At 38.4% G+C, this 27,309-nt stretch overlaps 1 protein-coding gene across 1 annotated transcript; it reads right to left on the reverse strand.

The window, feature by feature from the left end:
* Positions 1–10,019: 10,019 nt before the first annotated feature.
* LOC116514141 (pancreatic lipase-related protein 2-like) lies at positions 10,020–24,347 on the reverse strand. Its single transcript, XM_032225605.1, has 11 exons — positions 24,297–24,347; positions 23,510–23,635; positions 21,736–21,870; positions 20,993–21,122; positions 16,621–16,734; positions 16,437–16,538; positions 14,695–14,813; positions 13,414–13,543; positions 11,759–11,870; positions 10,802–10,969; positions 10,020–10,101 (listed from the first exon to the last, which is right to left on the reverse strand). The coding sequence occupies exons 1-11, from the start codon at positions 24,345–24,347 to the stop codon at positions 10,020–10,022; spliced, it is 1,269 nt and encodes a 422-aa protein (XP_032081496.1).
* Between the last annotated feature and the right edge of the window lie 2,962 nt (positions 24,348–27,309).

Here is a 27,309-nt window from a genome sequence, read left to right on the forward strand (position 1 = left end):
ATTATTTAATCATTTTAAGATTCACTATGATGAAAATGAAACAAGAGAATCTTTGCATTCCAGACAATTTAAAGACCCTAAAGCTAATCGGGCAGGTTTGTGTGTAAGACAAATGTATCCTTAACAGATTCCCATGGGGCGACTTTCCAGCAGAATATACTTATCGGGGAGCAGGAAGAAAATCCACAGTTGATTACTGGATAATATCATATGATCTCCTGAAGTTCTTACAGAAGATAGAGGTAGACTCGTGACTGGAAAGTGATCATAATACAATACTCCTTACTCTCACATTGCACCAGAAATCTCTAAGGGCAGGCACAGCCTACCTACCCAGGTTAGAGACTCAAAATACCCAGGTAAAAATTAAATGGAATGAGAAAAATGCTAAGGAAGTTACCAAATGGATGTGAGGCCCATTGAAACCATAGAGCTACATACATCTCTACTAAGAAATAAGTGTGGAGGATCTTACCTAGAGGGGTTTGAATCCTTAATTTTAAATTTGAATTTGGTTCTCAGTAACAGATCACTAGTTCACTCTAAAAGGCCGATTTCAAAGAACAAAAAAAACGGTTCGATAGAGATTGCGTACAACTAAAAAGGATATATAATATGGAATACAAGAAAAGTAAAAGTGCCCCCTTTGAGGATCACACTTACTACTTAAAGCAGCTGAAAGCACAATATAAGAACCTTCTAAAAGAAAAGAAAAGTGCGGCTCTGAAGGAGTCTTGTCATAGACTAATTACGGCAGTCAGGACAAAAAATACATCCCTTTTTTGGTACATCACCAGGGGATTGGGAAAACCTTCCCTACCCCAACAAATCAGGTTCTGATTCATGCCTGGGAAGAGTATTTTAGGGAGCATTATACAGATCCTGACTATGTAACTAAGGAGAGCCAAGCTAGTTTGGACCAAACTCCTTACTGGCCCCCTGTTACACCAGAAGAGATATCCCAGTTGATTGGAGCCCTAAAGGCTAATAAGGCACTCGGGGCTGATAATGTCCTGCCAGAAATAATAAAAAAGAACGGCAGTTGGCCAGTTTTTAGCATCACTTTTTACATTTATAGATAAAACAGGCCATATGCCTAGAGATTGGGGAGTAGCAATTATCATTCCAATTTATAAAAAAGGGAATAGAAATGATCCAGGCAATGATAGACTCATTAGTCTTCTAAGCATTATTAGTAAACTGTATGCCAAACACCTAAATTATAAACTTCAAGATTGGCTAATATCAGGGGGGATAATCAAAGACGAACAAGCCGGTTTTAGAGAAGGAAGATCTACGGTGGATCATATCTTAGTACTCCACCATTTAGTACAAAAATATTTAAAAAATCCTCTTTTTTGTGGCCTTCCTTGATTTTAAGCAGGCCTTTGATTCAATATCCAAGATCACCCTCTGGGAGAAATTAAAATGCACCACGATCGATAAACGCCTCCTTTTCCTCATACAAAAATTGTATACCAATTCCACCCTGAAAGTGGGTGCAATCCCCAAGGGAGTTTAACTGGCTCAGTAAGGGTACAAAAAAGGGCTACGGCAGGGTTGCATCCTGTCCCCCTCCCTCTTTAACTTCTATATTAATCCCCCGATTGATCTCCTACAGAACCCTGATTTCCATCCTCCTAACCTAGCACAACGCAAAGTGCCAATTCTCTTACATGCTGATGACGCCGCTATCATTTCACAAACCCCCATAGGACTGAAGAGAGCAATTAGGGCAACACTTGGCTATTGCAGGCAAAACAAGCTGGTCCTTAACATTGATAAATCAAAAAATTTAGTTTTTGCTAAAAGACTAAGCCAATACTCTTGGAAAATAGAAGGACATAGTTTGGAACAGGTTAGAACATTTAGATACCTTGGGGTGGTTTTCCACTCGCAAGGGACATGGAAGGCACATCTAGATCACACATTGCAAGTAGCCAATAGGTCCTCAAATGCAATTAAACATTTCTTTTATACAGGTGGAGGTCAGATTGTACCTGCTGCCTTAAAACTCTTTGAGGCCAAAATATTGGCACAAATTCTACATGGAGCACAAACAGGTATCCTTGCAAAGAAAGACTTACTAGAAACCATACAAACCAAATTCCTGTGAGCCATCTTAGCTGCACCCAATGGAACTCCAAATGCCCAGTTAAGAATTGAGACAGGCATGCCTCAAATTCAGGTAAGAGCCTGGAAGATGATGATTGGCTTAAAATGCATTTCTTCCCAGAGGGACTGTCCCCACTAGTGTTGACTGACAATTTCCCCTCCCCCTGGAATGTCCCTAGGCTTTGGTCAAGCAAAGCAAGTAGTAATTAATAGAATGAAGGACATGGAGTTCCAAGAAGAACTAAATAGGTTGCCTCTCCACAGTAGGGACAGAATCAAACAGGGTGTGTAGGAATTGGCAAGATACCTAAATGACCTGATCTTTCCAAAACAAAGAATAGCTTTCTTCAGAGCCAGATTTAACATTCTTCCTTCAACACTCCTCCAGGGCAGGTATAAGAGAACACCTATTGCAGAACGGGTTTGTATATATGGTAAAGGAGAAGTGAAAGATAATTCATATGTTCTATTGCACTGCGAGCTATACAGAGTTTGTAGATCTGCACATATTCTCCCCTTATTAGAGAGATTGCCAGGAAGGGCAGACAATTTTTATCTAGGCTTTCTCCTTCAGGACACTAACCCGGTTACCACGTATGCAGTGGCAAAGTTCTGTGCGGCTGCAATGTCCATAAGAAAAAAAATTGGCTACAGAAGTATAGTTGTCATCTGGTGCCAATTATCTGGACATATCTCTAACAATCTTTGGACCATTGCATTTACTCCTATACTTAACAGAAGTGCACCCAGGTAAACCAGGGAGTGACCCGAACAATCTGAGAACATGTATGTTATTATACTTTTTAATTATATCTTAATATCAGTACTTTTTAACTTATTGTAAAAACTAATGCGTATTGCTGGTCTTTGACCGTAATAAAGATTTACTTACTTTCTTACTATCATCTTATCACCACTTCTGATCATGTGAGCTTCATCCAATCTGTCCCTGGAAAACTACGTATATTTTCAAATATACATACAACTGTTACAGGCAAACTTAAAACAAAATAAAATGACACATTTTTCTTTTTTTTAAAAATATATCACAGGCCATTTGGAAAGCTGAAGTAATTGAATGGATAACTGCTGTAGCACAAATTGTATGTGGCAACCTTGAAAATGCTATGCAAGTTTGAGATTTGCCGGGCCTGAAATTATTATCATTCTATGTATTCTATGTATTTCCAGACTCTAGATCAGTGTTTCTCAACCTTGGCAACTTGAAGATGTCCGGACTTCAACTCCCAGAATTCCCCAGCCAGCGAATGCTGGCTGGGGAATTCTGGGAGTTGAAGTCCGGACATCTTCAAGTTGCCATTGAGAAACACTGCTCTAGATCATGGCCGTCCAACGTTTTCACTTACCCAGCATACATTGAGTGACGAGGAATTGTCCTGGGCTGCATATAAAATATATAATATAGTTAATGTGCATAAATAACCAATTTCTTTATTTTTAAATATTTTTGACAATCTTGTGGGCTTGCATTCTAGCTCTTGGGAGCTGCACGAGGCCTGTAGGCTGCAGGTTGGACACACCTGTTCTAGATGATTGTTGTGAAACAGTGCTTGAACATTAGGAGTCTTTTGACCATAGGGCAAATGATGAAAGCTAGGTAAAAGAGGTTCTTTACATACTGCCTACTATCCTACTATCCCTGTGCTTGTTCCTCATTTGTGTTCAGTAATTTAGGGTGGATAACATCATCTCTTCCTGTTCAGTGAGTGGCCCACGTTGATGACAGGCCAAGCAAAATGTGTGGTTCTGCCCTGAGAAACACTGACATATTCAATGCTTCCTTGTTGCATTACTGATCAGGGGTAGGAGCATGGGCTATCTGGAATTTGAGGATTGTTGTAATTCACATAGATTTTTAAAAAATGCTATACTAGTTTTATTCTCTACAATGACAAAAATATGCATGCTATACGCATACTCTTTTCTATAATTCTGGTATAGGCACCAACTTGTGAATGCCCTGAATATCAAAAGTATTTAAAATCTGCTCTTCATCCTAAAATATTAGGGTGATAATTGAGCATAATATTAAGCAACATGCAGATAAGTAAAGATTAACCAGTCATCAATCTGATAGCAATATCAGCTCTGGAACCGATTAGAACTAACCTGATTAGCTTCAGGGCTAACGAAGAGTAGAAACTGGCTTGTAGATTCAAAACACCATCTTCATAGTAACCCTGTACATATATTTATTTATTTCTCAAAGTATAGAAGGAAATCTTCAGCCTTGGAAGAAGACTGGCCTTCAGATGTTCCTTTTGCAGACTCTTCAGCAGGTCTTATCTTCTCAACAACAATGGTTTGATATTAGTAAGCAGTCCCCTCCGATCTACCCATTTCCCTTCTTTCCAGTTTCAAGCCATTGTTGTTGAGAAGATAAGATCTGCTGAAGAATCCACAAAAGCGACATCTAAAGGCCAATTTTCTTCCAAGGCTGAAGGTTTCTTTCTACACCTTTAGGGACAAAAGTTGTGCACAGGATTACTGGATTAGTTGTCATTTGTCTGGTGATAAATATCTCTATAGGTTTATCAGCAAAAATAATACAACTTTTGCAATAATGGAACACCACCGATTTATATGTCAAATTATTTCCAATGCATTCTTTCTGTATTAAACTGAGGGAAACCATTGTAAAATGCTAGGAAAGGTCATAAGACATTATAGACTCTCCTCCTGTGATCAGAAAGGAAGATCCATGATTGAAAACCTGCTCTTTGAAATGGCAGAATAATCTAATCCTGGTCAAGTACTAATGGTTCACTAAATGGGACAGTTTAGAAATGAGTTTATGAGATTAAAAACTTATTACAAATAATCCTCATCTTACAACAATTCATTTAGTGACCATTCAAAGTTATAGTGATATTGAATAAAGGGATTTATGACTGTTTTTCACACTACTTTTCCAGCATCCCCATGGACACGTGATCAGAATTTGGATGCTTGGCAGCTGGCTCATATATATGACAGTTGCCGTGTCCCAGGATCATGAAATTCCCTTTTGCAACCTTCTGACAAGAAAAGTCAATGGGGAAGCCAGATGCTAACTCAACAACTGCTGTGATTTGCTTAACAAGTGGGGCAAAACTCACATAACTACTGTCTCACTTAGAAACAGAAATGCTGGGCTCAATTGTGATCGTGTTAAGGACTATCTGTAATTCCTTAGGCAAAAAAAGAAGTGAAAGCAAAAGAGGAGTAATGACAGCCAAAGCAGCATCTAAATGTCCCACATTAGCTGGTATGAACCAGCAGAAATTCAAATATAGCTTTAGGGATTCACCCAGTTTAGGTTGGAAGGTTCTGCCTGCTCCAATGCGAACCCACTGTTTACTCATAAGCAAGTCTTATTAATACCACAATAAATAAGTTCAGAAGTGCAATACTTTCAGAAATGCTTTCATTATTACTGCATTAATTAATGAAAAGGTATTCTGCAATCACCTATAGCCGTGATGGCGAACCTATGTCATGCATGCCAGATATGGCACGCAGAGTCCTCGCTGCTGGCATGTGCACCATCGCCCCAGGTCAGATCTCCATGGTGTTTCTTTTGTGAGCTTCTGATTCCCTGCAAATGACGAAACAGAAGCTCATGAAAGAAAAAGATCTTACCTCTTGCCGAGCTGCCGGTATTGGGATGCCCCGCTTCCCGCTGGCCAGCTGGCCTCTGGGTGTCTGCTGTGCATGCATGCCCACACAGGTTCCACCACAAAACCGTGTTTGACTAAACCGCGCTCGATGAAACCGCGTAGCTGACATCATCAACGGGGCGACAACAGCGCGGAGAGAGAAGCACGCTGTAAACGCTAAACCTAAAATTAACCCCTAAACCTAAACCTAACCCCCTAAACCTAATCCTAAACCTAACCCTAAACCTAACCCTAAACCTAACCCCCCTAAACCTAATCCTAACCCTAAACCTAACCCTAACCCTAAACCTAACCCTAACCCTAAACCTAATCCTTAACCTAATCCTAACCCTTAACCTAACCCTAACCCTAACCCTAACCCTAACCCTAACCCTAACCCTAACCCTAACCCTAACCCTAACCCTAACCCTAACCCTAACCCTAACCCTTAACCTAACCCTAAACCTAACCCTAAACCTAACCCTAAACCTAACCCTTACCTTAAGTTGAATCGGCTTGCTTTCAAAGCGCTATTTAAAGCGCCCTTCTTTCTCCACGCTCGCTGTTGTTGCCCTGTTGATGACGTCAGCGACACGGTTTAATTGGGCGCAGCTTAGTCGAGCACGGTTTTGTCATGCCACGGCCCACACATGCCTGCAGTCATGCCTGTCAGCCCTCAGGCTGCCATCCAGGGAGAACCTGTCCATCACCATGCCCACTCGGCCATGCTTACACGCCACTAATGCTGCCACATTGATATTGCCTCTCTGATGTCGATTGAGCCTGTTGCTGCATGTGGCTTTTCTACTCGGGTGCAACTGCCTACTCTGATGTAACTCTTCTACTCAGGTACAACTGCCTACTCTGATGTAACTCTTTTGCTCGGATGCAGCTAACCAGGAAAGAGGCTATGATGACACTGAGTAGGAGTGTGGCTGAGGGTGTGGGTCATGGTGATTGGTGATGGTGGGTGGGTGTCATCTGGGTGGAGTTGTGGGTGGAACTGGGTGGAGTAATTATATATATATATATATATATATATATGTGTGTGTGTGTGTGTGTGTGTGTGTGTGTGTGTGCACGCACGCACGCGCGCACACACACACACACACACAACACACAAACACACACACACACATATATATATATATATATATATATATATATATATATATATATATATATATATATATGGGTGATGGTGTTAACTTGGTTAGAACTGACTTGGATCTGATTACCTTTGTATTGTTGTCATTTAGTGCTGGTTATCACATAATTTCTTAGATAGAGATAAACGTTTTTCACCAAACAAGCTGAATCTCTGTTTGTATGCAACGTGAACGCCGGAACGTGACATTGTCTGCACATTTGTGCATGTCCATGCATGCAAACATTCATGCGCATCCGCACCTTTCAGTTTGGGTATGCACAGACACAGTTTGGGCACTCGCTATCTAAAAGGTTCGCCATCACTGACGTATACTATTTTGCAGAGTTTCAGGCTCAAAAGTTATTTTCACCATACTGTTTATAACAAGCAGACTGTTCTATCCAATTGCTGCAATTCCTTTATTTATTTCTACCTCGGGAAAGTGCCTGATGTTTCAGTCTGATAGCTCATAAAAACCCGCAATCATATGAGATAGACCTTCACTGCACATTTACAAGCAAACACTTCTCCCCATCCATGCATGGATACAAATATACATCTTTTCACAATTGGGATGTTTATTTAATGAATGATCAGAATATAAACATATTTTCCTATTAAAAAAAGAGATATTATTTTTTACTAGGACTTTCTATTAAAACCCAACAAGGTAGTACATATCAAATAAGAATAACAAAGTGTGAAAGCAAATAATTTCTTGTTATGTTTGCCATCAATCACTTGGAGCTTCTACAGCTTGATTTAGATTTGTTGCAACTGCACAGAGGCGTCGACGCATACCTTGGCTGCAAAGGGATTGATGGGTAACAGGGGTGGGTTTCAACCGGTTCGCGGCGGTCCCTGCGAACCGGTTGGTCGTCGAACCTGGAAGTAAGTAACTTCTGGGAACGGCGAAGGGTGCGCCTGCCCGCCCGCAGTCCTTACCCGGTTTTGACGAGTTCTGTGCTTCCATGCATGCGCAGGACGCATACAGCGCCTGCGCGATCGTCCAGGAGCAGCTGGAGCGTCGTGCAGATGCTAGTACGCATGCGTGCACCGCACGCGTGCACGAGGACACCGCCGGCCCTGTTCCAACCGAACCGGTTGGAACGGGGCGAGAAACCCACCCCGATGGGTAAGCATAGGTTGCAGATGATTGCAGATGAGTCAACACTTCCAAATCTCAGCTATTTGTGGAAATGCCCTTTCTGCATGCTAGTTGGTTGATTTGATTTCTTGTTGGGAGGTAGGTAAAAGGCAAGGCACATTGTTGCCTCACCAGAATGTTAACATTTGCAGAAATATCATTGCAACAGCTACACAATTGCCTCCAAATGACAGGCGCCTACGTTCCCTGCATGCAGCAACGCAGAAGTCTAAATGAAGCTTAGTATGAAGTCCAGACAAAAAGTTCTTTGGTTTGAAGATGGAAATGAATAAGTAAAAAAGGTTTAAGTCCGTGGCATTTAAAGCAAAGTATCTTGACATTTAAAAATCACAATAAGCATTAAGATGACAATCCTGTCGCTTTAAAAAGCTCTCCATAGGATTAATTGAATTTGCCCTTTAAGATCACATAGACTAGAGCAGTGTTTCTCAACCTTGGCAACTTGAAGATGTCCGGACTTCAACTCCCAGAATTCTGGGAGTTGAAGTCCGGACATCTTCAAGTTGCCAAGGTTGAGAAACACTGGACTAGAGGATCAAGTAGTAGAAAGTGTTTCTGATGTTGGAAAACGTCCTTAAAGACTCAATTTTTTTAATATTTGAGGAATGTCTGCTATGGGAAAGATTTAAAAGAAAGCATGGGATCAAACCTGGGGATAGATAAAAGGAACCGTGAATCCAAGTCTTTAATGTTTTCTTTGCTATTTGCACCATAAATGAAGAAAACTGATAAATATCTTGGCATTCATCTGAATACATTATTTGCCCTGTCAAGCAGGGAAATAGTAATAGCACTTAGACTTACATACCACTCCACAGTGCTTTACAGCCCTCTCTAATTGGGTTACCGAATCAGCATATTGTTATGGTCCACCAGCAGCCTGCGGAACTGGCAGCAGAGTCAGACAGTGGGGAAGTTGGGGAGGAACATGGGCCAGTCCTGGAGTCTGGGGAAGGCTTGGATGAGGGCTCTGCATCAAAGGCAGAGAGGGGACCAGGGCTACCTGGGAGTTATGTGCTGCCTCCGGAGCCTCCAGAGTGAGACATCAACGATGCAGAGGAACAGGGGAGCCTGTTACCAGTGCGCACATGCACAGAGCTACCAGAAGGCAAGAACAGTTAAGACAAAAGGGATGACTCAGGAGTAAGGCTTGGAGATGATTGGCCCCTCCCATACGACAAAGGCATGTGAGCCTTTGCAGGAAGCAACTTTGTTCGTTCTGGTCAGTTTAAAGTCTGAAGCTCTGTTTTGATTCTGTGTTCAGTGTTGCCTTGCATTGCTAATTGCCAATTAGGTCTTTGGCAGGGTTTCAAGGGAGATAAAGGTGGGTGCTTATCAGCCTTATCCCAGAGACTTTGGCAGATTTCTGTTGGACTCTTTACAAACTAATTGTGACTAATTCACAGCCCTTGAAATAAAAAGAAGGTTTTGGGGACTAAGCGTGTGCTTTTTACTGTCTCAGGAATCCTAGGTCAGAACACATATTGCTCCCAACAATCTAAACAAAACCTCTGAGAAATAAGAGAAAGATGCAGATTCTCACTGTTTACTTTATATACATAAACTCATCAGATGCATAAAATTAAAAAGCAAATTTACAGAGCAGTGTCTTGTCAAGTAAAAATACTCCATATCCTAAGCAGCATTCATTATTTTTTTTCTATTCATAGTTCATTCTTCCTCTCTCTCTCTCTCTCTACACACACACACACACACACACACAGACTTTATGTCTATTTTATTTCTTTTGAAACAAATTGATACCTATTATTTTATTAAACCTAAAACAATTATGATGATTGGGTTCCGAGCTGAGACGATGAAAAGAAATGACAGAAGATTTTTCTAATAAATCATACTTCAAACCATCAAGCTCTTTCAGAGGCCACATGAAGAAGCTGTTCCTCATTACTCTTACAATTTATGATTATGCCTCCTTTAGTATTCCACAAGGTGTAAGCATTTGAGGAACTTCATATTTTACTGTTCCCTGGCCACAAAGGGAAGTCCTGGAAGAAGCAACAGGGAAAAAAAAATCCTTATAAAAATCCTACATGTGTTAGTTAGCTTCCATCTCTTAATCCATGTTTTGACTATATACAAAGGTTAAAGATTTAGATTTTTGACTGGACAAGAGAAAGATTTATAATACAAGAGTGCACATTACAAAATATTCAGGGTGTTCTTATGATAGAGGATCTATCAGAAGAAAACTTGGTTCTTCGAACCCTTCATGCTAGACTTTCTGAGCTTTCTTCCCCATTCATAACTCTAGAAATGTTTTGGTAGGTGACAAAGGAAAAATTATTGGAAGAGTATTCTGAAATGGAAATCTCAGCAACCTCGTAGAGGTTGTTCTTATTTTGCATTGTTTCAGAGATGTCGCTTCTAATTTTTACTGCTTATTTATCTGTTGATTAATATTTTTATAATTACAATAACCCTCCTTGAACAAAACCAGCTAACAAATAAATAAAGTAAAAAGAAGTCTAACTGCATATGTAGCAAGAAGGGATGTAGTTCATGCTTATGTATTCATTCTAGCATTTCAGAATAGCAGATCAATAGCTCCCTCCAAAAACTATCAGTGGATTTCAGTATGTTCAAATCCCAATTCCTTGCTCAAGTCCGATCCTGGGATTTTTTTTCCCCTGGGCTATCACATAAAGCTTGATATGAATCATGAAAATTAAGTATGGCTATACTTACTTGCGCCCATCCTGCCCACGGGTAAGATTTACTTTTTCTGCTCCTAGTTGAGCCCAAAAGAAAGTAAAGAATTGCTTGTGCCAAACAAACTCAATTCTTGAAGCATTTTCTGGATTAATTTCTACATCTGTGAGCTTTGAATAGATTTGTTCATGGTTAAGGTTTCCCCTGTAAAAATATGATTGAAGAAATTGCAGAGCATCAGGATAGTTTTTTTTAATACAACTTCACAATTAATGATTCTGTGATATTAATATTGCTCATTCACAATTTATCTCATTGAAATAATTCAGATTGGATGAGGGTTAGGATATTTAATTTAATAGCTGGAACAGTAAAGTGGGCCATGGGCCAGAATACACAGTTGTAGTTGATTGATTGGCTCATGCTGAGGCAATCTACACTATGATTGGTTGCTGTCGGTGTAAAGGAGAATTTTAATTTTTCTCCTCACCTTTTTCTTCTAGGTGTGCTCTGTATGCTGTTTGATTTACCTCATGATGTTCCCGTGTTCCTGACTATCATGTCTGCTATAAATATAAATGTAAAAAATATTTATTTATATAAAATTACAAATTTGTGTCAGTGTGTCTGACTTCATATGCACAGTTGCCGCACATGAAGTTTTCATCTCCCTGAAAGCTGATTCTATAGCCCATTTCATCAGGTATTAAAACAGAATTTACAAACTACATCATTTTATTGTTGAAAAAAGGACAACACTCCTAACTTCTTCACTTCCCACTTTCTAATTTCTTTTACATCACTTATAGAGTATGTTACTACCTTTTTAATTTGTTATTTCATAAAACAGACCTAATCCATGAATTAGGAGCTAGAATGTGTAGAAGTCTTTGGAAGTATTCTATATGTAATAAATATGAAAAACTCTTAATTGAATTATTGATATAATTATTTCTAAAATTAACAAAATCTGCAACAAGAAAGCATATATACCTCATAATCGGATATTCCTTCATATCTCCATTTTTATTGTGGAAAACTATATTTATTTCTCCTCTTACATTTTTCATTCCATTTAGTTTGACAGATATATTATATCGCCAACCTAGGTAATAAGACACATTTGTTGTAAATGCAACAGTTAGATAAATACAAAATAGCTAGGTATGAAATATAATTAGGCAAGGGTATTTATTTTTGTTAATGAGATTAAAATAAGAACTAGGAAAAAAATAATTGTTTAAAAAGTTTATAATGTTAAAGAATCTTAAGACATTTTAAGAAATAATATTTAAAGGGCTTTACTTTCCCCAGCCCATTAGCAATACTTCCCATCTGGCAGATTATCCTAGAGGGAATATAATTTTAAGAGAAGATATTATCTATTTTGTCTTAATTGATGGTAATCTTACCCACAAACTCAATTTAATATCATCCCTCATCTTCAATTATAACAGTTTGAAGGGCTGGGATATGAAAACAAGAATTTAAATATATAGTATTCAAACATTTTAAAAAATTAAATATCGCACCTTCATTCAAAAGTGGATTTTTGCATAACGAAAGAAAAATGAGATATTTAGCACCATACAAATATTGTAAAGCCTAGATATGTTTCTCCTCTGAATTCAAATTTGAACCACCTTGGGAAATAGTGAAGTACTGAAAAGGATGTAATGTGGAATCAGAGGAGGTTTCAACAAAGAATATCAAGCAGAACATTCCAATGAGAAGACATTTCCTTTTTTTTTTGAAGAACGTAAGAATCTCGTATAGACAAGCTATAAGTAGCTCGTACAGAAAAATATACGTCTGTGTGTGTGTGTGTGTGTGTGTGTGTGTGTTTGTGTGTACCCTTAAACATATCTATGGAGATACTCAGTCATCCAGGTCATGGTTATCCCACAGTCATGGTTATCCCACAAATGCTTTTTCAAAAGGCAACTGAACTTTGTTTTTTTAAAAGATGTTTTTCTTCTCATCCAAGAAGCTTCTTCAGTTCTGACTGACTTCTTTAGTTTTGACTGATTTTAGTCAGAGCTGAAGCAAAATATCTTCAAGGAAAAAACAAAGTCCAGTTGCCTTTTGAAAAAGCACTTTTGGGACACTCCTTAAACATGTTTTACTCATCCTATATATAAAAAGATTAATTGCTGACTGTTGAAATTCTAATAGGATTATTTTTTCTTGGAAGATAAATCGTGGCAGTATGTCTTTCCAAATTTAGAGACTAGAACTGCCTTCTAAAATATACGTATGCTATGTTTGCATATATGACCAGCCAGGATAAGTAATTGATCTAGTTTGATAGTTAATCATTTACTGTAGTTAAATTTCCAGATTTGTCAAAAGACATTGGCTGTGAATTTAGTTATATATTCCTTACAACTTCAAACACAGAAGTGAGATCTCCATGAAGGCATTCAGGTAAGAAAACATGACAATTTCTTACAATCTTGTCAGCGTGAACGTGCATGATAATTCCATTTCGTGCTACACATAACAAATGGAAAGTTATAGCTCCTTATACAGTTTTAAATTTTAGAAACATGACCCTGGTACTGACAACCACAATCAATCCTAAATTAGTAGGTTTCTTTGCAGATTCACTGGTTACATGAGTATTCAGACATACTTTATGTACTCACTGGTGAAGGGTTCCTTAGATCCTGTGTTTAGATAGTAGGTTTGATTTCTTTTCTTCAGTTTATCATGGAATTGATCAGCATAGTGACCCATTACTGGGCAGCCTTCTGTGGGACATGGAAAGCAATTTCCCTAGGATAAAATAGATTAATTCCAAACCTTTTTTCAAGTCTTTTCACTGTTTCCACTATAATTTTTATTGTACGTTCAAGTATGCACTGCAATCCTGGCTTAGTACCTCAAACTGCAAATAGTAGATGTGATTACAGGTAATCTTCCACTTATGACCCCAAATTTCTGCTGATAAGTGAGACAGTTGTTAAGTTCCTCATTTTATTTTTCTTGCCACAATTGTTAAGTGAATCATTGCAGTTGTTAAATTAATAACAACTGCAGTAAAATGAATCTGGCTTCCCCATTGACTTTGCTTGTCAGAAGGTCACAAAAGGGGATCACATGACCCTGGGACACTGCAACCATCATAAATATGAATCAGTTGCCAAGCCTCTGAATTTTAATCATGTGGCCATGGAGATACTGCAACTATTGTAAGTATGAAAAATAATCATAAGTCATTTTTTTCAATGTTCGAACTTCGAAGGTCACTAAATGAATTGTTTTAAGTCACTAAATGAACTGTTGTATGTGTATTTCAGCTCCATTGGCTTCCCTAGTTGCTTTGAGTTATTCATTATTACTAATGCCTCCCTCTCCCTACCACTAACCCACTGACAGGGAAAGGTTAAGGTGACAGTTTAATTTCTAAACGAGAGGTCACAGGAAAGTGGTTTGTACAGATAGATTTATGCCAGATTCTACATATGGGAAAGTGGTAATGACACCTGTCATCACCCCCTTTTGATACGATATCCACTATTGCCCACAAGGATTGGCCTGTGGCTAATCCTTTTACATTTGCAGCAAGCGTACTCATTCAGTCCAGCTTTCGGGAAGTGAATAGAAGAAACAGCAGTTGCAAGAAGATAATGGTGTGCAGGAGAGGAATTTCCTACTAAAACCTGGAACTGGTGGTTATTTTGAGGAAAATGTATTGTGTGAACACATTCAACATTTTGTGGCATGTCACATAGTTGAGGCCTTATGCCAAGAACAAAAGCTTAGATGTTATGGATTTGTTTTTCCTTAAAAATGTGGATTTGTTCTTTAGTTATATTGAACTTTAATACAAATGAACTCCAGCACATAGTGCCATGCTTATACTTTGAATTAACCTATTTAAAGAAGCTAATTGGATTTGAACCAGGGCAGAATAGCATGCTTACCGCTTGAAAAGATTTGTATGATTTGCAGGGATAGGCCAGGAACCCACTAGGGTGGACGATGCTGTATTTGTAGTACTCATGGCTTCGTGAGTGATGGCAATTTCCAACCGAACGAATATCTAGCAAAAGAAATAACTCTATCATTGCTTGCTATAATGGAAGCCTGATTGCATTCAGGATGAAAACAGCTAAAGTTAAGCACAATGTCATTTTGTTCTGCTTTGTGTGTTGCAAGTGATTTGTTTTAATTAAAATGCTAAGCTCCTGATCATTTACTATCTTTCAGCCCACACTACTTCAGAGGGATATTATTGTGAGGATAAAAGTAACAAAGGGACACCTTAAGTTCATGGAGAAGAGGTGGAATATAAATCAAATGAGTACATTATTGTGAGCATGAATAAATTAGAAGGAGAAGGAATTATAATGTAATATCATGGTAGCTATTGGTTGGGAACCCGATAAAAGCCTAAGATAACTTGTTTAGTAAAATATTATGCTGCCTAATAGGCTAAATGGGGCCCTTTCACCCTCTTTGTTGGACCACCAGAACCTCTCACGATTGTCACCCCAAAATGTGAAATAATAGCACTTTGATTTTTAGTGGAAAATGAAATTGGTGTGATAGACTTCAAACATATATCACACATAAATCTTTTTCTACCTTTTCCTCCATGGATGATTGCATAGACCATCTCCTGAATTCCTTGGCAGACAAAATAATATTTTTAAAGAGTACAGGTTCAGTGCACAAAAACATTATTTATTTTTAGAAGAGTATTGTTTCAAATGATGTTTGTCCTAGTTTACTGGGGATTTGTGTCCATTATTCTGTTTTGTTTTTCATTATTCTTCAAATAAATTATCTTGCTAATTGGCAGTGAGGTCCAGCCTCTAAGGTGTGAATATGGGTTTTTTGCTGCAAGATAGATAGAGATGAATTGGATAATGATGTGTATCTCTTTCCCTTCCGTACAGGGTGCATAGAAAGCCATACTTTTATTTTAACGGTTGAATATGTTCAGTATAATAGAATTAAACATTTATCTGTTTGCTTCTGTCCTTGGTATGAAACTCCATGTAGAGGGAAATGATCTTTCTCATTCTTGCTATAAATCACCTAGTATAAATAAATATTCCTTATCCTTAGAATGGCCTCATTGTTGGCAGGAGTAGGTGAAGCATTTCAAGAACAAGGTAAGGGAAACCTTTCCTCTTTTTCCTTGTTGAACCAAATCAGATAAAGTTAATGAAAATAGGTGTGATTAATGACAGTTGAGTCCATATTAACTTGCCCGAAATGCCCATGAGATGAAGATTTCATTGGAACGGTGCTGTATAGTCACTTGTTTGAAAGGCTTTGCTGTCTGTTATCATTTTGGAGTTCCAAAATTTGGAGTTATTAGCAGAAGGAGCATACAATCATTCTTTTTTCTTTTCTTCTTTCATACCTTTAGTAGTTCTGAACATTATGTTGTTATTTTCTCATATTGCATTGGAATAAAGCCTTAAATACTTATACTGGTGTGCTCATTGCTTCTGACTTCAAAAAAACCTGTAACCCAATCCTGATGGGCAATCAGAGCAATTCATCTACCCAATCCTAAGGGACTTGGTCTGGATTAGAGTTTTATTGGCAGTATAATGCTTATGAATGTAAATGTTGAAGATGAGGATAGGGTTACATTTAGAAAAATGAGGATAGGGTTACCTTTAGGAAAATGAAGATAGGGTTACCTTACCTTCCTGTTCCTGTTCCTCTTTTACATCATTACATCCAACCATACGCTTTCCACCATTGGGATAAAAGTCCATATCACCAGTTGCATTAAACATCCCAAGTCCTGTAATAAATTCAAAATGTATTACATGATTAATCACTGTTATTGCTTCTATCACAAGATTCAGTTGTATCTGGCCATTTACCTAAAGGAAATCGGACACCGTTGCTATGTATGACATCCACCAATCCAGCATCAGAAGGATCTAGCCGGACCATCTCAGGGAATCCTTCAAAACCCACCGCTGCTGGATCTAAACCTATATAGAGAAAAATATTAACTCCACAAAGAATTGGAATATATACGTATGTATGCATGCATGCATATTCCTTTTGGACTGAAAATGCACATCAACAGTCCTACAACAGACTGGTAATAATGAATCTATAAAAATACATAAGAGAAGGCCATTATATTGCAATGCATTTTGATTAATTCCATTTAGCATAAGAAACAAGGTGTGCAATCACAAACACATGTTAATATTGTCCATATGGCAATGATAAATCTATCAACAATTTCACATGGAAATAGGATTTGCTTCAGTTAAAATAATCAGGTAAAAGTACATAGAACTGTACTGCTGAACTTTGAAACCATAGCTACAGTGACCCACTATTGGTACTGGTAAGTCAGGTTGACTGCAATTCATTTATTTATTTATTATTTAGTCAATTGACCATATCAAATGTGAGCATCAGCCAGAGTAAAGTACAAGAAAATGAGATGAGATATAGTGATGTGAGATAAAACAGCTACCATGAGATAAAATAGAATAAACCATAGTAGGTAAGATAAAGTGAAAGGATAAGATAAAATTGTACAAGACAAAATGGAAGAACTTTATTAAGTCAACTGATTATATCAAATATATAAAACATATCCAAATTGAAAATAGTTAAAAAGAAAACAGAACTTCCCAATAAATCGTTACCCCTACAGTGAACTCCAAACTAATCAAGGTATTCTGTCCTCTTTGAGATGCCATTGGAATGAAGGATAAGGAAGACTCCTTATGTGAGAATGTGCAGGTTTGTTTCCTCCAAGAAGACTGTTTCTCCTAGCTGCCCCAATATTTTTCTGTTTTTAAATAAAGTCCTAAATAAGCAACCCTTTCCAAGGAGTTCAATTTCCAGTTGACAAGAATGTTTCCCGTTTCTTTAATGGCTGGTGCTCCACAAATAACTAACCTGTCTTCAATTGAGACTCCATGAAACCTCCTGGGTCTTATGGAATCCAGTTGTTTGAATTAAGCTCTAGAAAGAGCTCTTCTGAGATGTTGAGATGTACTTAAGTTGTTAAATATTTTTCTAATTGATTTATGATGAACCAGCCCTTCAGAGATTTGAGACTTTTAAGTGCTGCAATATCATCTTGGGCAACCACATCAATAACTCTCTGTTTGAAAGCTTCTTCAACCTTTAGATCTCTTTGGACTGGGAACTGGATGAAGAATCCATATTTAGGGATAACATTTGAAAATTGGATGGCCCAGTGCAAGGTTGCTTGTTGTGTAGTTGCTCTTCAAAATACAGCATCGATAGTCTATCTAGGTCCATGGATAGGATCTTCAGACAATAAGTAAATACTTTAATTACTAAATGGCTTTATAAACCCAACTCTGCCCTTACTTCTGGGGCTGACATAAAGATATCCAATCCCAACATACATTACAGAAAAGTACATTGTATCTGTTCCTATAAGGGGGCATTTATATATCCCTACAGTTCAGTGCCACATGTGGTCATTGGGACCAGTTTGCTATTATATACCTTTATGATTGGAATTAGTGAATCTGGGTAGGTGTGGTTGATAAGTTGCCTTTTGGTATTGGTGCAGGCTGTAACCCTTGAAGAACTCCTCTTAAAATATGCGAGCCTGGAACCTGTTTCTGTGAAAACAAGTTCTAAGTATAAATAGGACTTGACTTGTTCTATGCATTCTGACTCTAGGGTCCAATTATACCTGGTTCACTTTCTGAAAACAGCTATCTTAGTATTGGAATTATTGATTTTCAGATAATTGGGTGTACAGTCGGTACTAAACCTGCCCCAATAGTCTTCCCATCCCTATCTGGATTTGTGGCATCAATACCATGTCATTTGTGCATAAAGCAGAATATTTATATTTTTGTTTTTTTAACTTTAGGCATATGCACATCGGAAGAGTGAAGGATATTGGGATGTCATTGATGTAAAGGTTAAACAGAATGGGAGCCAGTATACAGCCTTCTCTGTCTCCTTTGTTGGTGCTATTTTTTCTTGGTAGGGATCCTGTGCTTACCCTTAGGCGTGACTGAATAATTGACTATTAACATTCCTCCCATATGGAAGCAGGCATAGGGGTGTCCATGGAGAACTACCTTCCCATAATAGTCCTGCAACTGAGTGCCAGAAAAAGGCTGGATTTGGATTTTTGGTTGCTGACTCTAAATTTAATCAAAGAAAGGACAAGTAATCAAGATTCTTGAACTCAATGGTATTCTTGAATGCTAGCATAGCAAAATAATTATTATTTGATGTATAATTCCATGCTGTATGCATATTTTTCTCAGGGAACCGTACTCTGAATCAAACCAATGACGGCCTTTTAACTGAGACTTTCTAGGTAGAAGCTTTTATGTTAAGAATTTTCTAGACTTTCATTTAGCTGTTTACAGATTATATGTACAATGCTGACATCTGTACAAAGTGAGGTAACTGTGTTTACCAGAGTCAAGGCTTGATCAGATTTCCTGTATTCAGTCAAATCCATCATATCCACTCTGGCCCATTTTATCTTTCTGTCCTGGTGGATCTCTAGATGAAATGAAACCCATCTATCAATTGTGGTGTGGGGGTCTGCGATCTGACACCCACAGAAATTAACAATCGGTTGGTGGTCACTATTCTTTCTTACATAAACCTGGAATTCTGAGAAAAGGGACGCATTATGGTTAGAAACACATATATAGTCTGAAGTACTACTTGATTTCTCTTGATGGTAAATAAAAGGATATACAAAACTTTGGTCTTTGCTCCTTAAGATTTGTAAGTTACCCTTTAAGAGCTGCATACTGGCAGATTTTTTTTTCTTGTCCTTAAAGTGCCATAAAGGTAATAAGGAATGGAATTTTTTGGGAATGTTCAGATTACTAATATCTTGTACAGAAGGCCCTTATTCTATTTGTATAGTTACCTATCTCAGTCCAATTGACAATTATCCTTCAAAATGGAGGGCATCTAAATTTTGTATCTATATTCAACATGTTCTAACGTTTCTTTATAAAAAAAAAAGCCATATAGGAAAAACAAAGAAAAAATACCAGCTGCAACTGCAACCCACTCTGTAGCTTTCCCAAATATTAAAACAAAACAATGCCAGAATAGAGTGTCTAGTACAGAAACAAATAGAAAGCAAGGAAAACAAGAGAGATGGAATGGTGTAATAGCATAACAAGATACGTGTATATGGCCAGAGCCAATTCAATATTCCTGCATGGCTATCCAGCTTTTTATGTCAGCAGAACAAAATGTTACACCTGTTTCTTATTCTTCTAATTAATTTCTTCAGTGAAAATTAGAAACAGATATCATTAGACTCTTGAACTAGCTTCTTTACTTAATGGGAAAGGGTAGAAATAGGAACAGTCTCCACCTGGCTGAAACTGGGAGATAAAAAAGGAGATAAATAGCATTAGCACTTAGACATATATACTACTTCAGAGTGCTTTACAACTCTCTCTAATTGGATTATGGAGTCAGACTATTGTTCCCAAACAATCTGGCTCCTCATTTTACTGACCAGGGAAACATGGAAGGCTGAGCTGGTAAGAATCGAACTGCTGGCAGTCACAGAATTAGCCTGCAATACTATATTCTAACCACTGTGCCACCATGACTCTTGCATGCTGCCTTTTGAGATTGGGCATTTTGGCTGCAATTAATGCTTTCATATATGTATATGTATTATATGTGTATGCGTATGTGTACACACATACACACATATATGCACGATAGGGGAGGAAGCAACAAGATCTAAGCCTCCATCGATTAACATGTCTGAGGCAAAAATGACAGAGCTAATATTAGGTGGGAAGCAGTTGGATGGGCCTAGGCAAAATGATCAAATTGATAAATGATGCATAAAGACAAATATCTCTTCAATAGTAGTTTCTACACTCTGATGATGTTAGCAGAGGCTAACGAAAGCTAATTGGATAATATATTTTAAGTTCCGGAGATGTCTCTTCCTTTATAGCTACACCTGGAACTCACATTAATTGCAGCCAACATGTCCAATTTCAAAAGGCACATTATATACATATAAAGAATGGATAATGGAAATTGTGCTTATGAAAAGATTCGCAGCATTTCTTAAGCAGAATGCTTAATTCATGTTTCAGGAATGCTAAGACTTATCAGAAATAACTTATTTTCTCTTTAACCTGGTTACGTTCCCCTGATTGATTGACTTCCACTTCAAGACTTCCTGTCTTTCAATCAAGATTGCAATGTGTGAAACTTTGGATAGCATACCACTTATTCTTTCAATGGCAGGAGATTTTTTGCCAACATATTGAAGTCGTCTTCCTGCCTCTCCAGCAGTATGAGCACCGAGGCTATGGCCAATGAGGTGGACGTTGGAAGGACAATACTGATAGATTTTCTAGTAATTTAAGAAAGGGGAGAATAATTAGCAAGTAAAACAACATTCCTACAATTTGCAGATGAAGCAGATGTTTTCCTGTATTGTAATAATAGTGACCTATTTTTAGGAATCATAATGATGTTGATTACATTGACCACAGTTCTCTACAGCTACTCAGCTTCAAAATATAAACAACCACCAGACAGACTTTGACCCATGGTTTAAAGTGAATATTCTTGCCAATTTTTTTCACCCATTAAAATTGTATGGAATTGCAATATAGTACTCCAAAATTAAATAATTTATAGATCTAGAAAAATCAGCATTAATTTTATTCTAGATTTGAACATACTAGTTCACATGAGACTCTGAAAAGATGCATGATGCTGTTCAACCTTGGCAATTTTAAGACTTGTGGGATTCTGGGAGTTGAAGTCCACAGGTCTTAAAGTTGCCAAGGTGGACACTCCTGGCTTAGAGCTTGATCTAAATATTCCTATTTTAATATATAAAATGATTTTAAGTTTACAACTGATACAGTTATGTTGGTAAATAGATCGAAAGTATGCCATTTCTGCAGGTAGTATCAGGGCCTTTGATGTTTCATAATATATTTAACTTAAAATCTCACCATCATAGTAATGATAAATTTAGCTATGACTGCTCCAAGAACACGGATATTGCTGCCAGCAATGAAATAGGTGCATTTAGCTCCATCTTCCCAGTCAACGGCAAAACAGTTAATGTCTTCCACATCCACCAGAAGCTATAGCATCGAAGTGATGTATAAAAAACATTACATTTGGATGATTAATGTCAACAAAATAGATCCTTTAAAAAATACCTGGTCACTGAGTTCTTAAGTTCCACAGGGATTTGTAATTCAGCCCCAAGCCACACAGTCCTGGCTCATCTACCAATTTCCTGTACATCGGCACATATAATAAACATCATACTGCTTTATGAGTAGCAACTGATATGCCTACTGAAATCTTATGACTCATGAAAATAAAAACACTCCAGTTTCACAAAGGAAAGAAAAACAACAAAACCCAGTAAATGATCCAAGGGCATTATTATAAATAAAAATGATTATTTTACAGCAACCAATGAAAATATTGGATGGTTGTTTGGAACAGCAATCCCCTGATGGATTCTAGATTGCCAACCCATGACGTAAACCTAAGGTGACCAGATTTTAACATTGGTAAAGTGGGACACCATTGACCGGGGGGGGGGCGAGTGTGAGGTTGGGGACGGTGGGAATTGTAATCCCAGGAACAAAACACAAGGCCGGGGAAAGAAATACAAGGAATATAGGGTTGGGTGTCAAAAGCATACAGATATGGGGAGGGGGAGTGGAAACTAATACAAAGGGGGGGGGCTGCTGCTGTGGACAATGGGAGGGTATAGTCCTGGCGCACATGCCCACAGAACAGGCTTGGCAGAGAGCAATGGGTGGTGTAGTCTGGCTCCTCGGCAAGGCTCGAGCGGAGGGTCCCCCTTCGCCCCCCCTCCTCGACCTGTCAGATTGCCCCGCCAAAAGCTGGCCTTGCCCCCCAGCTCTTCCGCCCCCCTTTTCCTTCTCACCTCCACCCCTGAGCACCCGGAAGTGCCCCTCCTGGGAAGGAGCCTCACTGGGCCTGGCCTGGCCTGGCCTCACATCATCCTGCAATTCCTTGGTGGCGGCGGTGGCAGCGGCGGCCGCGAGACCTCCTTCTCCTCAGCTGCCGCCATCTTGGCTCCCCCTTCCTCTGAGCCCCCTCCCTCCGGCTTCCTTCAGGCACCGCCCCACTCTTCCCTCGCCCTCATGCAGTGGGTCCTGGCAGCACCGCCGACGCTCTTTCGCCCACTCACCCGCAGCAAGCACTTAGAAATTCTCCCATCCGCCCATCCGGGGGCTCTCACCCTTTGTTAACTCTCTGAAGAGGGAACGGTGAGAATGAATTCCATTTGGAAGCGCGGGAACCCGATTCGACGTAGGAGAATTCACTACACCCCTTCCAGGAACGTACGGCAGCAATTAAGGGAACAGTGGGGACGCTTCGTGGGGGTGGGGATGGGTGGGAAAAGAGCTGGGAGGGATGTGGCCCCAAGCAATCAGCCAATGGGAGAGAGCGGCTCAGGCAGCCTCTAATGGAAACTCTCAGCTAGCATAGTGAGAAGTCATTGGTGGATTTTGCAAAATCTTTGGAGTGAAACTGAGATACTACTTGTTGTGCATTCTTTCCAAAAATCGGGACTTTTTAAAAACACCGTGGGAGGCAGGACAAATTGTTAAAAATCGGGACTGCCCCGCCAAAAGCGGGATGTCTGGTCACCTGACGTAAATCATATATCTGTTAAGCAAAAGAGGCATATTAAAAATTTCCCCTCTTTTCCCCCAGAATAAAGAAATCTCATACCAAACACATCTCCACAACCCAGCCATATTTTCCAGTGCTTGTATATCCATGGATAACAAATCGGGTTTTCCTCAATGGGGAGAAGTTAGAATTTTGGACACTTGATAGTTGATTGTACATTATTTTCTGCAGGGGAATTTAAAGATAATGATATAACAAATTCTTTCAAATGTCTAACATTTTTGAATCAAAGAATATAACATATTTTCTTGGCCCTATATTTTATAAGCCAAACTTAACCAGTTTCTATATTTTTAATGAGAAATAAATGTATATGAGTGGGCTCAATGGCTCTTGCTCCATTTATTTCCAAGTCTAGGCAATTGGTAAAAGCTGTTCTTAAAGTCTGAAGCCACGTATTGTATATCTTTTAGTTACATGTACTGTAGCTAGAATCATAGGCTCTATTACAAACAGATGTCTCTGGCTTCTTCCAATTGACAACTTACCAATTAACTTCACAGTTTCTCTTTCTAACACATGGAACAAGTCTACCACTCCATTGCTGTTATCCAGATGGCAAGAAAACAACAAAAAAACTTAGCCAGTTTGGTATTTTAGGTAACTCGGTGCATTGAATAACACTAATTCAGACAATTGTTGGCTTAATAACTATAATGCATTGATCTACAACTAACATTTTAAAATACTTTATTCAGTATACATTTTTATCCATCTAATGGGCCAATCTAAAAAATAAATCCACCTGTTTTTGGGTTATATGAAAGAGGAAAAAATAGATAATTGCAAAGTAAGTAATTTGAAATCAGATTAATAATAATCATACTTGTGAGAGATTTCCAGTTTCTTTTGTGAAAAGTGAGAAAGAAATATTCATCTTTTCTGGAGATGCTGGTAAGCCGAACAGCTGTCTCCCAGGTATTCCTGACCAAGGTGGTTTATCAGAAAAGCAGCCTATTGTTTCATAACAGACTTCATTGGCTAGAAGGTATACAAAGCAAAATCTGAAAACGATTAATTTCATTCATATATTTTTTTCAAAAATCATTCTTTTTAGACATTTGTAAGTACAAATATTTCACTGCAGATAACTCTAGGACAGCTCATTTTAACTATTTTAAATGTCCATACCAGCCTTCTCTAACATATTGCCTTTCAGATAAATTGAACCAAGTACAGGCGTCAAACAATGATCATTTCAATTACAATAGTGATGAAAGTATAGTTTACGAACTTTGCAGAATGTGTGTGTGAAATATTCATAATAATCCTTGCTTAGCAACCACAATTGTGACTGTCACTAAGTACTATGGTCATTAAGCAAAGCATCATGGACCGTAATGACATATGACCTCACTTTCCTTTCAATTATTAAGAGAAACACCGGTCAGTAAGTGAAACCACATTGCCATGACTTTTGATTTGAACTCCGCCGTCTCTAACAACCCTGCTTATCATTGCTTATTCACATCAGTTATGAAGCACACAAATGGTAATCACTTCACCCTGGGGCACTGCAGTAGTCATAAATGCACGTTGGTTGTGAAAGGTCTGAATGGCAATCATATGGGGATTCTGCAATGGTCATAAATGCAAGGGCTGAAAAGCTTTATTATTCTGTTGTAACTTGGAATAATTGTTCAATGAGGCAGTTGGTAAACAACAAATACCTGCAGGACAGTATTGCATTGTCCTATGCCTCATCAGTTTTTTCCTCCCCTCCTCATCCCCCAGAGCAGAGAGATTGCTTAAACAAGCTATCTCTTCCTGAATTGCTTTCATCTGCAATACAGGGCATCCCTAAAAACTGCTAACTGCGAGTTAACAAGCTTAACCTTCATTAGCTGATTAGATCCCTCTGGCCTGGTGGCACTGCTGGCTGAAAATGGCAGTATCCTAATCAGTTTTACACTGAAGGCTTTTGCTTGTTCCTAAGCAGGAACAGATGGCACTTATATACTTCTTTCAACCTGAACTCCCTGTTCTGTGTCTGCTTATTTGCTTGTAATTTCTTCTGCTAAAATGAATATAAATTCAGATATTAATTTTCTTTTTGGTAATTTTCCCCATTCTGGGGTGAATGTTTCCACTAGTGGGGGAAAACACTATAAGATTGCCCTTTTACCCAGCTTAGTTGTAAATTGAGTTCTAGAAACTTTCCTGTCATTTGGGGTCACCCAGCTCTTTGGAATTGTATCGTTCTGATCAGTGGTGGGTTTCAAAATATTTTAGAACCTCTTGTGTGGGTGTGGCCTGCTTTGTGGGAGTGGATTGCCAGCCATGTGACCGGGTGGGAGTGGCTTGGCAGTCGTGTGACTGGGTGGGCGTGGCCAACTTGTAAAATGTGGTGAAACCCACTTAACAACGCTCTTGCTTAGCAACCAAAATGTTGGTTCAGAAACTCTGACTTTGGAAGCACGCAAGTCTTAAAGCTGTCAAGTTACAAGACCCTTGCACCCCTAACCCTTTAGGAACAAACCCCAGGGGTGTTCAAACTTGACAGTTTTAAGACTTGTGGATTTCAATTCCCAGAATTCTTCCTCTCACTCTTCATCTTGATGATGGGCGGATGGGCGGGGAGAAGGAACTGGAACCGGTTCTAAATGGCACTGTGATTTGTGGAACCTCTTCTATAGAAGAGATTGGAACTGGAAGGAACCCACCCCTGATTCTGATACTGCAAAGCAAAGGAAAGCTGAAATAAAATTGTAATCAAAGTGACCTGAATTTCATTTTAGTGATGACTTCACTTAATGACTCGGGCACCAAAATCAATTGCAGTTGCTACATGAGGACTATCTATAGCTTAATGTTACTCCTCTAAAATTTGGTTCTGATCCAGGTGTCCCAAAGATGCTTTTTCAAAAGGCAATTGGACTTACTTTGTTTTTGCTTGAAGGTGTTTCGCCTCTTATCCAACCATAAGTTCAGAACTGAAGAGGCTTCTTGGATGAGAAGCAAAATGTCTTTAATGCAAAGAAAGAAAGAACAGTTGCCTTTTGAAAAAACACCTTTGGGACAACCATGACCTAGATGACTGAGAATCTCCATAGAGTCTCATCCACTATATTTATGTCTCACTCTACATAGTCCACAAACTTAAAGAAGGGGAACAATTTATCACATTTATAAGATAATTAGATTTTGACACACATTATATAACTTATAATAAGATTTTAAGTGGTTGACAACTAGTTAAGAGAAAAAATTATCTTTCCAAGAGAAACCTTGGAAATTTAAAATTCAATGGAGCTAAGTCATAACCCTATCAATATTCACTTGCTCTTCAAGAAAATACCATAATCTTTTACTATAGTGTTTGGGGAAAGACGACATTTTCAGCAAGCACAAATGAAGAAAAGATCTGAAGTCTCTAAAAATGAAAGAGCTCCGCCATTCTTGTAGACGGTAACCAAATGCACATATCCACACATGACATCCTGACATCATGATGGAATTGCACACATATTAAAACCCTACAAAATTTATTAGGTTTGGTAGCTGTATTTACTTGCTGATATAGCTGACAAAAATTGGTATGTTAATTAGTGAAATTCATTTATATTAATTAATATAAAATGTGAAAAATAAAGAGTATTATTATATACTTCCTTGTTAAACCAAACATGAAATTGTTCTGAGGCAAAATATAATACATGGTGTTTTGCCTTACCTTCTGCTCTGCCAAGTAGGAAGTAGATAACAATCCAAATTAGATTACTCTATAATAAATTTGAATAAATAGATTAAGTCTCGCTAAAGCTCATTAGCACTTCATTTCAATTGAATTCATTTTCGTCAAACATTTGCTTACACAATTTAAGCTCAGTGTTATCTAA

This window comes from Thamnophis elegans, chromosome 10, assembly GCF_009769535.1.
Source record: "Thamnophis elegans isolate rThaEle1 chromosome 10, rThaEle1.pri, whole genome shotgun sequence".
NCBI lineage: Eukaryota > Metazoa > Chordata > Lepidosauria > Squamata > Colubridae > Thamnophis > Thamnophis elegans.

Bases quoted from the DNA above. Each gene is read 5' to 3' on its own strand.
- LOC116514141 (XM_032225605.1), bottom strand. From the start codon at position 24,347: ATGAATATTTCTTTCTCACTTTTCACAAAAGAAACTGGAAATCTCTCA. The intron at 16,735-20,992 runs GTATGCTATCCA...TTCTCTATATAG, and splicing joins TGCCATTGAAAGAATAAGTG to GTTTAGATCCAGCAGCGGTG. The intron at 10,970-11,758 runs GTATATATGCTT...ATATTTTTACAG, and splicing joins AAGGAATATCCGATTATGAG to GGGAAACCTTAACCATGAAC.